This window comes from Lepisma saccharinum, chromosome 15 (assembly GCF_977018435.1).
Source record: "Lepisma saccharinum chromosome 15, izLepSacc3.1, whole genome shotgun sequence".
Lineage (NCBI taxonomy): Eukaryota > Metazoa > Arthropoda > Insecta > Zygentoma > Lepismatidae > Lepisma > Lepisma saccharinum.
In genome coordinates, this window is record NC_139243.1 from 7,665,194 (window position 1) to 7,678,885 (window position 13,692).

The 13,692-nt window shown below is 40.2% G+C and overlaps 1 protein-coding gene across 1 annotated transcript in view; it reads left to right on the plus strand.

Annotated features, from left to right (window-relative positions):
- The window catches only part of LOC145999549 (chymotrypsin-like protease CTRL-1), a 149,411-nt gene that overhangs the window by 111,248 nt on the left and 24,471 nt on the right, over window positions 1-13,692 (plus strand). The window contains exon 4 of the mRNA XM_083136551.1: window positions 11,172-11,332. Coding sequence (XP_082992677.1) covers window positions 11,178-11,332 — 155 coding nt within the window. The 5' untranslated portion in view covers window positions 11,172-11,177. The remainder of the gene's footprint in view (window positions 1-11,171; window positions 11,333-13,692) is intronic.

Consider the following 13,692-nt stretch of genomic DNA (forward strand, 5'->3'; position numbering starts at 1 on the left):
AAACGTTGCGTGCGTTGCGAGCGGACGAATCGCACGCGTCACGTGTCTACGTAGGACGGGCTCATTTCTGACTACAGGTTTGATCGGATACGACTGCCGCGTTGCTCGCATCGCCCCGCACGCACCGTGCTGCCCGTATCCACGTTGGACATAGCGTTAGCCGTTGTTGTATAATTTCCTCTGAACTTATTGGAAGACAAGGATTATATTGGGATCATAGGGCTTTGAAGGACAGGAAGGACGTATTTAGGGGGTCCGGACCCCCCCCCCCCCATACACACACACCCGAAAGACTTATAAAGTACGAAAATTAAATAATGAAAATATACTCATTTAGCATTTGTTGTAAGTTTCTCTGAACTTATTGGAAGACAAGGATTATATTGGGATCATAGGGCTTTCAAGGACAGGAAGGACGTATTTAAGGGAGGAGGAGGGTCCGGACCACCCGAAAGACTCACCAAGTACTAAAATTAAGTAATGAAAATATTAGCATTTGTTGCATAATCGATGGTTATTAATTTCCTCTGAACTTTTTACAAGGCAAGGATTGTATTGGGATCACACGGCTTTGAATGACATTACAAAGAGGATTTATGTACACTACTACTCAAAATAATATGCATAAAATTTTAATCAGAAACTTACTTTTCTCCAACTACATGTAACATCATTTTTGTTATTCGATAAATATTCAATTATTAATGTATTTGACATTAATTTCATTGCCTTGTTTTTATGTAAATTATTCCGATCTTAACTACAGGTAAGCTACGTCATGAATATGCACTCTTACATATATCTCTATTCTTATACAGTCTTTTTACCTAATTGTGTTATAATAATATATTAATTTATGTATTGTAATTAGTATTAATTTGATTTAATTATAATTATTTTTACATAAACATTATTTTATTATTAAAATTATTATTATTATTATTCCTGATACACTTGGTTAGGACCCCCCGCCCCCCACCCGAGACATATTTCTACAGAGCATTCCATGACATTCGCTACAAGACTCGGCGGCAAGCGGCCCGGCGTCAGTGCTTGTCTTTCCCGGCGAACGGGGTCCGCGAACAGTCGGTAGAGTCGGCTATTAAAATTACAGTTTTCATATTGTGTACTAACCTTGACTACAGAAGGTGTTGAAAATGATGTCCCTCTGCTTCAACACATTCCTGGCATCTCCGAAGGAAATTGGCATTTACACGTGCAAGTTCGTCTACTGTAATTCTCCCGATTTCTCGTACAATACTCTTTTTTAACTCACGGATGGTGTGCGGATTGTCTTTGTATACTTTATGTTTTAGATTTCCCCATTTTCTTCCCACTTTTATTCAGAACTGACCTTGTTACTCTAAACGTTTTTACGAGGTTAAATATAGTGGTCCTATGTGGAACGGGAACAGCAGGAAATTTCGTTGCAAAACGTCGTCGCACTTCTCCACAATTCCTCTTTCCGAATTAACACTCGACAAGATAAATCCTTTGTTGTAATGTAAACTTTTGTGGTGCCATATTAAGCCACAATCTTCAACACACGGACACAACACAACTTCCGAGGGAGGATTATACTGGCATCAGTCTGCAACGTCAACAGAAAGGGAAAGAGAGCGAAGGCAGGGAGAGCGAAAAAAACAGATTGTAGCATGTGACTGTCGCGGACCCCGTTCAGCGCTGACGCCGGGCCGCTTGTCGCCGAGTCTCGTAGCGAATGTCAGGGAATGCTCTGTAGATACGTGCCTGCCCGGGACCTTTGGCGCCGTAGCGCATTGCTAACCACTCCGCCACGAAAGTCGACCGCGGCTCCGTATTTTAACATTAATGAACAAAATTATGCGTTGCTACTAAATAAATTTAAAGCCTTTAAAAATGCATTTATGAGCCGGAAGTAGCAAGAAAAAAAATCCCCAAAATTAGAGTTAGTATATTTCTATTTTACGTCGCCTTTCTACTTATTGGGTTAAGAGCGACGTAAAAATGTATGATGAACTGTATAATGGGTCAAACACAAATATACGACCGTATCTTTATTTAAATACTCCAGTCCCGATTAGCCTTGCTGTGCATAAAGTGGACTTAAAAACTCCAACTCAATCACGGAGAAGAAGGAAATGAACTTTTGTAAATCACGCTTTTCTGAATAACCATACGGTAGCACTGTTCCCACACAAGGTAGCCTGTGAGAAAACAAAGCCGGGACAGAAATTGAAAAAGAGGCCGGTGTCAAAAGGTCACCTCTCCTTTCCTTTACTTACCGACTGGAACATCCGGATATTAACCCCTCTCGTGCGCCATTCGACTTTCACTTGTTCACGATTAAGAACCCGATTAGACGGATCACGAAATGGCATCTTCCTTAATAGAGACGATTTTATGGGTTTCCTTAACCATATTGGTAATTGCAATGTAAAATATTTTCTATTATTTGGGTTCCAGTATCACAGACACGGGGTCGTCAGAACCGCTGACGTCATCTCAACCCAGAATGTATCACTGACCTGTTTTGCGCACAGATTTTGATCCAATGTTGCCACTGTGCGCAAAACTGTTTCTTTCTTTAGACAAGAAGAGAGGTTAGGTTAGGTTAGGTTAGGCAAACATAGTTAAAATTTGTGGTCGTAGTAATGCCAGGATACGCCAGGAGTGTTAGTTTTGCTGCTGTTTGGGATATTTTTTACGGGAAAAATGAGCGAAAATAGTCCGGTATAGAAGTTTCTTGTGCTTACGCGGGTCATACTTTGCGATCAAATATCTCCGTTATTTGTGGTTTCCTAACGCTGGAACCACTTTTATATTACGTAAAACGTTGAAATCTGTCGATTAAGAAAAATCGACGTAATTCTCACAACAGAAGTGAGAACGGCTTAAGAACATTTCACATCCGACAACATCGCCTCATTTTTTTGTGCGCAATCCTGTACATTGTGACAGCTTGTCAACGGCTTATCAGATACCACTGACAAAACCGGAAAAGTGTGCGCAATCCCGCTGTAGCCGAAATTTTCGCGGTTAATCCGTTTTGCTGTTGTTCCTTTCGCGCTAAGTACAGTATTAAAGTTTGGTTTCGCGTTTATTACATTCGCGCTTAATCCGTTTCGCTCTTAATCCTGTGTTACGTTTATTCCACCACCCACAGACACGGCAAGGATACTTTCTGTATCTTGAGTTTCATCAGCTTCTAATCTGCTCCTCTTTTTGACTCTCTTTGCACTCACGTGTCTAGACGCACGGCCATGAAATTAGGCGGGTGGCAGAAGTTGGCGCTGTTGCCACGTCGGAGCACAAGCCCGTACTTGAAGCGAGCATCCTCCGAGTATGATCTTGGAGTGCGGTCTTCAAGTCGTGGACTGGAAGTGTTGTCTTTCGAATTACACTTCGACTGCAGCGCCAAATACGATCAGTAGATAAAACTGAGTACTCGTTGTTTTCCTCGCGTTTTAAACACTTATTTTTCACCATAGAAATCACATAGCATTTTCAAATGTTCGTACACAAACATTTCCACACATTAGAAGAACTATAACCAACAACTTGCTGGCCCATAACGTATATCTATCTGTGTCGCTGGCTTTCTACCTCCGTGATTACAAACAAATGCACAACGAGTGCGGAAACCACATGACCTAGTCGCCAACCATCTGCACTGCGAGCTGTGCACTTGCGTGCTTCTGTTCTTGACGCTTTCGAACTGTATTAGGTGACGTCACTTCCGCCAAGACCATACTCCAATTCTGTACTTTGTACCTTTCGGACAGAGCCTTAGTGGGCCACTGATTCCCTACGGGACCATCGAAAATGTAGGCCTAGTCCGCATATGAGATTTACGAATGTTTTCTGCCTCCCAGCTTGGGTAACCCGATCTATCGTTTGTCAACATCTTGGGTGGTGTGTTCCAAGGCTGAAGTTGGAAGAATAGCGGGAGAAGAGGGGGCGAACGCCAGATTTTAATTCTTTTTTCATTGGAATTTGGGGACTTAGACCCTCCCAAGCCCGTTTTTCTCACTTGGGCATTCTGAATTGTATACGGTCCCGTGCTCCGATGTTTTTTCTTCCAAACAAAGTTAGCCGAAGTAGAATGCTCAAATAGTCTCAGATTAATACTAATTTATTCACTAAGGGTTCCATGCGTATGCTGGGTCTCCTCTATCGTTTTACTGAAATAAACAACCTGTCTGCTCTCGGCACGTTTTACAAATCTTTCGTTTCACCTAAACTTGAATACTGTTCTCCGATCTGTCTATGGCATGCCCCTCAAAATGAGATAGACTAAATTCTGTTCTAAATTTCTTCCTGCCCATTGTTCGCCACCGAGTTCCGTCCACAATACATTTCCAAAAGTCCATCCTTCTGAAAATGCTAAATATCCATACCCCTCATGATAGACATACTTGCAGATTATATTTTCCTCCATAAAATAACCAATGGGAACATAAGAAGTGATCGCCTTCTTCAAGAAATTCACTTTCGAGTACCTTCCCGCACCACAAGGAGCACTCAGCTTTTCACATATTAGAAACCCAGATTAAGCCTAATCCAGCGTTCTCTCTACCACAGACTACCCAGCCAATATAACACTCTACCAAACCAAGTTGATATTTTTGAAAACCAGTCACGTTTTAAAATGCTACTGTGTAACAACATGTAATCCACTTTATCTCATATGTATGTATGCACAAGCGTGAAGTATGAAGGGAAAAAATTATGTATTTTAGTTTATGTTATTATTATTTATTGTTACTTCCATTGTTATTTTTGTTATTTCCATTGTTATTACATTCCAATGTAAAATGGCCAAAGCTGTATTTGGAATTCTCTGGTAAATAAATAAATAATGAAAAACTAAATATGCTGACCAAGGCAGTAATTTATTTTATTATAAAACATAAACTAACGTAACGTTTCAACCTTCTAGCAAGGTCTTCTTCAGACTCTGTATCAAGTACAAAAGTAACCAGATACAACAAGAAGGGTAATATATATACACAAACATTACTCCCTCCAGACTATTTAGAAAGTTGTTAGGAACTTTCTAGCAGATGACTTTCCTTTCCAACTTTACTTTCACCTAAAAGGCTAAACACAATTACTTCCATATAGAATGTGGTTGGACTATTTAATCTCACGCTCTTTTCCCTTCATTTTTCTTCCTTCTCCTCTCCTCTTTTTCTCTTGTCCTTTCCACTCTTTCCAACATCTTCTTCCATTCTTTGTTTAACTTCAGTCCCCCATTCCAGTTCATTGTGTCTTCTTCGCCTTTCTTCTCTATTTCCTTGGCTTCCTTCCATTTTCTCACTAGCATTCTCTTCTCCCTTCCTATCTGCTTAGCCTCATCCCACTCTATGTCATGTCCTGTTTCTCTCGTGTGTTTAAATATTGCATTTCTCTCTCTCTTAAGTCGTACATCATCCCTATGTTGTTTCAACCTGTCTTTCAGCCTTTTTTTCGTTTCTCCTATGTACACACTCTGACATTCTTTACATTTTACTTCGTAGATAATCCCTTCTTCTTCCTCTTCTCTGTTTTCCTTTTTCTTGTTAGCATTCCTCGCTATTCCTAAGATGCTTCTCCCTCCCTTCCTGTAAGTTTTAATTCCTGCTTTTCTAAGCACTTTGCATATCTTTTCTGTGGTCTTCCCCATACTCCTTATTCCAAACCTTCTCTCCTCTTTTTCTTTCTCTTCCAATTCTCCCCTGCCCGTTTTCTTACTTCTTCTGTTTATGTCCAGTCTATCCTGCTTTTCATAGCCATTCTTTTCCAGCTGTTTCCATAGGCTATTTATTTTGCCTTCTTTTTCACATTCTTTCATGCATATCTTCTTGATTCTGTCCTCCATATTCTTTATAAAATTTATTTTTGTCACCTCACTTACATCACTTCTTTTGTGGCAGAATACCCCTGCTGCACACTTCTTCTGATGCCAAGCGGTTTCAATTTCTTGTCCTCTTTCCCTTTTCATCAATATATCTAGATAGCTTAACTTGTCTTCTTCTTCTATTTCAAGTTCCAATAATATCCCTCTTTCTTCATCTTGAATTTCTTTGGCAAAAATGTCAAGCTGCCTCTTCGTTCCCTTCCAAATGCCAAAACAGTCGTCCACATATCTGCAAAACAGAACCATTTTGTCACCTCCCTTTTCTATCACTTTCTTTTCCCATTCATTCATAACCAATTCAGCCAATGCTGGGCTTAGACTGGAACCTATATTTAGTCCTTCACTCATTAACATTATTTTATCTCCCATTATACTGTAACCGTTATTCCAAATGGTTTCCAGCGCCTTCACTACCCTTTCACTATCCCATTCTCCTATAATTTCTTGTCCCATTCTCTTTTTAATAATGTCCAAAACGTGTCCCCTCTTGATGCTCGGGAACATACTTTTCACGTCTAAGCTAAACATTGTTGTCTTCATCTCATTTAACTTAAGTCCTTTTATGAGGTCTACTACTTGTTCACTGTTCTTAACTGCTCTGCTTTCTTGCTGTGTTACTAACACTTCAATAACTTTCTTTAATTTCTTTTCTAAGGGTTCCAAAATATTGTTTCTGCAGTTCATTACTGGTCTTAACTTTATCTCCTCTTTGTGTATCTTTGGAAAGCCTTTCAAACTTGGTAGTCTTCCTGTCTCCTTTATGCATTTCTTGAATCCACTCCTCCTACAGTCTTTAATGATTCTTTCTTTTATAGTTTGTTCTTCACCTGTTCCACAAATCTCCTCATATCCATTTTCTTTTAGGTCTTCAAACTTCCTCTCGTACCATTCTCTTTCCATCACCACAATTGCTCCACCTTTATCTGCCTGCTCTATCACCACATCATTTCTTGTTTTGATTTTCTTCATCCCTTCCCTTTCTTTTTGACTCAAATTATCTACTTTTCCTTGTTTTCCCATTTCTTTCTTTAGTATGGCTGCTGTTCTTCTTCTAATCTTGTCTCTTTCTGGTTCTTCTTTTATATGGAGCACTGCTTCTTCAATGTCATATATAACTTCCTCATAATCTACATTTCTTTCTTTAACTTTGAAACCTCTGCCTAGTTTTAAAAAAGCTTCCTCTTCTTTTGTTAGATCTACATTCCCTATTACCACAACTCTTCTTCTGGTATCCTCTTCTTCTTCCTCTTCTCCTCTTTCTTCTTTCCATCCTAGTCCCTCTCCTTTCTTCTTCAATTTTATTTTCATTTTCTCTCTAAATTTCTCCTGCCAGATTTTCATTTCATGAAATGTATATTCTCTCGTAAAAATGGTGAGACCATCTTCAATAGCTTTTTCAATTCTTGTCAGGTTCTCCTTTATTATCTTTATCTCCTTTCTTCTTGCCCTTATTTCATTCCATATCAGTTCTTTTTCCATTTTCTGAACCAATATCCTCCATCTCCTGGTGTTGCAAATCACACAGTGCGAGGGAACCAGCGACGTCTGTCCCGCTCTTGCTTTGCTTTTCGCATATGTGGCACCTGCGCAATTCTGCTCAGCCGCCTGTTTTCATGGCCGTGCTTTTAGTTGCTTGCAAGTGCAACACTGAGTCGTGTACTTCGTTAGTTTAGTGTCTGCACCGTTTGCTCTACGTGTCAGGCTGGTGCAAGGCAATTGCGTTCAACCAGGTATGCAACAAAAGCGGTATTCGAGCTCAAAAGATTCAACAAATGTCTGCATACTGCTTTAAACATACAGTTGATTTGGTTAGCAAGTAGAGTGAGATTAGTTTCGTAACATCCGTGGCTGTTATGCATTGGCAGCTTGGAAGCGAGTGATAGCTCCAGAAACCACCAATCAACAATCGAACCGCTGACGTCATCTCAACCCAGAACGTATCACTATCCCTGTTGCTTGCGCTCTTGACTGTTGGTAGGCTCACTAGCTGGACTCGCGCTGTTAGCTGGAGTTGTTATGAAAATAATCTGACTCTACCTATTCGTCATCTACATCTCGCATTCTTTTTTGTTATTCAATAAATATTCAATTTCTTGTCTTTTTTTACATTAATTTCCTTACCAGGACAGTGTTTTTATACAAATTTGACGATCTTAACTACACGTAAGCTAAGAGATATTGAATACGTGCTGTTATATCTCTGTTCTTATGCGGTATTTTTACCTAATCATAATAACAATACAACAGTGAAGGGCAACGGGCACTTTTTGCAACTTTTTACCCCCGCATTAAAGAGCTCTTAATGCTAATCCTTGTCTACGAAGAAAAAAGTCAACTGTCCTTGCAAACCCCCCACCCCAGTTTTGGCACAGAATCGCCGCCACCGCAATTTAAATATTATTATGAATAGGCTATAAACTATATTAATGTATTAATTTAAACATTTATATTATTACTATTATTTCTTACACACTTGGATCCCCCCAAATAAATTTCTTGATTCGTATCTCGCGAAAACCTAAGCAAAAGAAGCGCCAAGGACAAAACGTTGATGTGAGACAAAATTACATAATGTGACGCACCTTAGCTGGAACAGTAAATGATGTAGACGGTTGAGGAAGAAGTTGCCAAGAACATGTTTACAAATTCTTTATTCGGAATCCTTGTGGGAGAACGGAATCTCTTGCAGCGATGCGAGTATTAGCTCGAAAGACTGACAATGAGGTAAGCTGGATTTTCACGGAATTCTTAAGTTTCTGCTTTGGAGGATGCCAGTGAAACAGGTTGCTGCTTCCATGAAACAATCGACTGGCGTTCCTCCTCATTACATGAAAAAACCGATTCGAGTTCCTGCTGAGTTGAAGGTCACGAGGCGAAAGGTCGTCGTGAAGTTCCGTTCGAGAGAAAATTGAGCTTGCCTTCTCTCTGACGTCAACGTTCATTACGACTTTATTCCTTTAATTTCCACCGTTCTGACAGATACTAATTGCCATGACGGTGTGGCGTGAAGCGGCGGCATTCCAATAACAGAAGGAAATACATCTACCTCCGTGCAGTCAATTCCAATTGCCCAACATTTTGAGATTTAACACATACAGATAGCGTTTATGTCCCGCACCGTGGACGTGCGGTCTAAATATTGACGCCCACTGAGACGCGGCAACAGAAAGCAACAGAACTTCTGTTGTCTGCTTCTATTGAAATCAAATGGTGTAACGCCCACTACAGGAAAAAGCAGGGGACCGAAGCGGGAATTTCCATGCCAGAAGTCTGTAGGTTATTTTAAAGCTTATCGCTCACTGAGAAGCCGGAAACGCGTTTGTTGCAGCCAGGGGTGCCCATCCCCCCCCCCAGGCCAATGGCGCATCCCCCCAAAAAACATGTCATGCGTCCCGCCCAAATCAAATCATTCGCGCCCTGAACATTATAATTGATCTGCCCCTCCTCCCTAAACAGGGATGCTCATCACTCAAGACCACCCCTAAAATCGTTCATCAAAATCGAGAATATCGCTTGTTTTGTATTGCAGCTATTCACATTCACCTCATTAAAGTGCCAAACACGCATGCTCGCAACACACTATTGCGAGCGAAGCAAGCAAGAAAATATTGTCATCCATTTCTTTGCAGGGTTTCAAGAATATTAATTTAATGGGGGGTATGAATTCTTTCTTATGATCCATTCCAGAGATATTTAGTCTTTTCCAGCTTCTCCTTTGGCACGTTCGGGGTCGAAAACGTGTAAATACAGTTTCCGAAATTGAATGTTCCAACTCTCTCTCCACTACAGAAATCCTTTGACAATCTAAGATTTAATACTTTATCAAGAGCTTTCGATCTGCCCCTTAAATTGAATACTCAATCCTTCCACCAAAATTTCCATGCCAATTTTAGACTAACTAAAATACACGCCATAATCTAAGACCTATACTTGGATACTGTCCACCCCAAACTTTAATTCAGAACCTCCCCTCCCCCCCAGAACCCACGTGTCAATTAAGGCCTAATATGTAAGGGTTGGATATTTCTCCCCCCCCCCCTTCGGATAATACCCTTAAACACTTTGCTTTCTTCATCTAGTGGATTATAAATATGGTTCATTTAAGGTGTAAAAGTTTTACATATACAGTAGACTCGCGATTATCCGAGCTAGTTGGGACCGAGATTACCTCGGATACGGGAAAACTCGGATAATACGGAGATAATGTGCTAATAGGTCGTAAATGACGAAACAAAACTTATAACTGTATAGTAATTATTTATTACTAGTACAACATAAATGAGAAGATTACTTTTCCCGCTTAGAATAGGCCTACACAGACTTAAACACCACCGTAACAATCGGATACACCGACAATGTAACGAACACGTGCAGCGCGGACCGTGACTTGACTCTATAAACAAACAGGGTGGTGAGTTATGAAGCGCGATGTTTTCCAACCACTCCCTCGGTTAACCCGGAGCCTCGGTTAATCGCGAGTCTACTGTATTTTGGAAAGAGAGATAAATGTTGAATTTTATATTATTTGAAGGGAAAAAAATCCCCCACAAAAAATCTCGATGGCGCAACTTGCGCCATAATCCCTCCCTATGGGCACCCCTGGTTGCAGCGTCTCGGTGGGTGCCAAGCTTTGAGCTCCGGCCACGAGAGGCGCGCAGGTTCGAGTCTCCTGGCGGAAGCGTAACAACTTTTCTCCTGAGATTTCGGCCTGTGTATGGGACCACGCACCATCGTGAGGAAATTGGGGAGCTACGAATGAGTAGCGTAAACCTGTCATAGAAAACTAACAACAATTGGGGATCGAAACTTAGGGTGAAATTAGCTAAAATTTTGCTCTAACCCGAAATTAAATACTAAAGGAAAGGTTTTCCCAGGAATGTTCCCCAATGTTAGGACAACTCAAATCCAAAAGGCCAAATAATGAAAACTTGAAGAAATCATTCTACATACGAGGGTCGGTCAATAAGTATCTGCACTTTTGCTGTAATTTTCCTTGCTTCCTGCACGGGCATGTCAATGGAGTGTGCATTTGTCATGCATTTAGTGTATTTTTGAGCTTCACAATCATTGTTTTTCTTTTATTAATATTTTGCAGTCCCGTTTTTTTTTTTTTAAATATGTTAACCTTATGTATAGAATAGTCATAAAATTTCCTTGATTTTTCTCCTAAAGTATTATATTTTCTTTGTATTGATTTTATTCGAAACTTGTTAGTGGAAAATTGTCGGGTGACACACAGTCCGACACAGGATACTTTCTCAGTTGTAATGAAAGTGGTTCACCTTTGCAGGTGAAGATGGCAGCGCTGTGCAGCAACGGGGCGCTCCTATTGGCCCTGGTGACCTTCGTGCAAGTGACCTTTCGGCTCACCTCGGCGCAGATACTTCACTCGAACGAGGCCCACAACGATTTCGGGTGCGACTGCATGGAATACTGGACCTGCGTCATGAGGTAAGCGGGAAGGAGGGGGGATGGTTTGTCACGTTACCAGACAGAATGGAATTGTTAGTTTCAAAAATGGACAAATAATGCTGAGAACTTGTATTACAGAATAACGTGACGCAGTGTTGCCACATGAAGGGAATTTTCCCATTTTGCAGGGAAATTTGGATCGAATTTTAAATGGATAAATAATGCTGAAAACTTGTATTACATTATAACTTCACGCAGTGTTGCCACATGAAGGGAGTTTTCCCTTCTTGCAGGGAAATTTGAACCGAATTTTAAATGAATAAATAATGCTGAAAACTTGTATCACAGCATAACTTGACGCAGTGTTGCCACATGAAGGGAATTTTCCTATTTTGCAGGGAAATTTGGTCCGAATTTTAAATGGACAAATAATGCTGAAAACTTGTATTACATTATAACTTGACGCAGTGTTGCCACATGAAGGGAGTTTTCCCTTCTTGCAGGGAAATTTGGACCGAATTTTAAATGGATAAATAATGCTGAAAACCTGTATTGCAGCATAACTTGACGCAGTGTTGCCACATGAAGGGAATTTTTCCATTTTTGCAGGGAAATTTGGACCGAATTTTAAATGGATAAATAATGCTAAAAACTTGTATTACAGCATAACTTGACGCAGTGTTGCCACATGAAGGGAATTTTCTCACTTTGCAGGGAAATTTGGACCGAATTTTAAAGGAAAACGGAAATTCAATAAAAAACTCCAAAACGTAAGGAACATTTGAAGACATGATACCAGAGTGAGTAGGGAAAAACCAGAGTGGTAAATGCATACCTCTCTTACAATGAATGACCCACGACACCATTGCCATTTTTGAGAGTTTTAAAAATACGAAATAGCATACTTTGTATGCCCCCCCTCCTAAAAAGCATTATCCTATGTACTATTCACGTGTACAAATCCTGGGTACGCCAGTGATTCTTTGTGAGTGTCCGTTCACCAGTGTCATAATATCATCAGGTTTATCAGTTTCATAATAGCCCAGGTCGTGAATACAGCATACGCCACTGATACAGACATTGTCCCTCCAACCATTTTCTAAGGATTTCACACCCTGCTGGCCATAAGATATTTAGGGGAAGGAAGGGTAAAGTGGCCACTCTAAGGATTGATGAATTCTTATCATACCTTTTTAATCAGCAAACTTATAGAAACATAGACCAATAGTAAGTATAATAACTTTACTTCCAATTTCTATTTTATTATTTTTAATTTCTGTTGTTTAGAAATGTACACGTTACTTTTTTAAAAAAAAGTACGAAGTGGCCACTTTGCCCGCCTAGGTTGTGTAAAGTGGCCAGCCCCTTCCCATTTTACCTGCATAGGTAAATCAACAAATCACATTGATTCAGAGTGTGTATTTAATCAACACAAGCTGAAGTAATACACATTAAGAATAAGTATTATGTTTTTTAAGTATTATCTTAAGTATGAAATCTTTACAAGATAAAGTAAATAGTAATTCGTAATCAATAGTCTATCAATAAAGGATTAGGCGTAGGCCTATTTGCAAAATTCGCACTCAAACTCATCATCTTCTTCGTCACAACCGGTGCACTCTTCATGTGCCCACTTCTTACATTTCAAACATCTAATCCATCCTTCATTGCCTTTCGAGTCTGTCTGTTTCGTGGCCACTTTGCCCGGAATGACGCCATTACAAAAACTGAGGTCTAACGTCTAACCTACATGACTTAGCGTTTTCAAACAGACATCATTTAAAAGGTTATTTTACGATGATCAAACAGCACAAGAGCATATCATTATAACACTTACTATCATGGACGTCCGCAGGATTTTTTCCAGGGAGGGGCAAGGAAGGTATTTTTTTCCAGGGGGGCAAACAAGGCACATTTTCCCCCAAAATAGTGTTGTTCCCTAAAAAAACATTTCTTAAATTTGAATTTATGGTGTTCATGCAATAATTAACACATATTATTGTGGCTAAAATGAAATTATGTGTGTGAAATACATAATTTTTTGTTGACTTTCATTTTCCAGGGGGGCAACGGCCCCCCCTTGCCCCCCCCTTCCGGACGCCCATGCTTACTATTATTTACCTATAATCAACAATTTGTACCACTTAGATAAAATCAGACTTGCGAAAAAACAATAAAATGAGTTCACATCTAGAAAAGTGCAGCCTCCCGCTTCAAAGTCACGGACAACACTGACAGCATCCGTGGCGACTGTTTTGCCCGGCTCCCGCGTGGCGGAAGCACTATACAGCGAAGAAAACTCACGTGGCCACTTTGCCCGCACTGGCCACTTTACCCTTCCTTCCCCTACGTGGGAAGAGTTTTGAACTGTATTTATGTTGCTTTCCAAAAGCAATCGC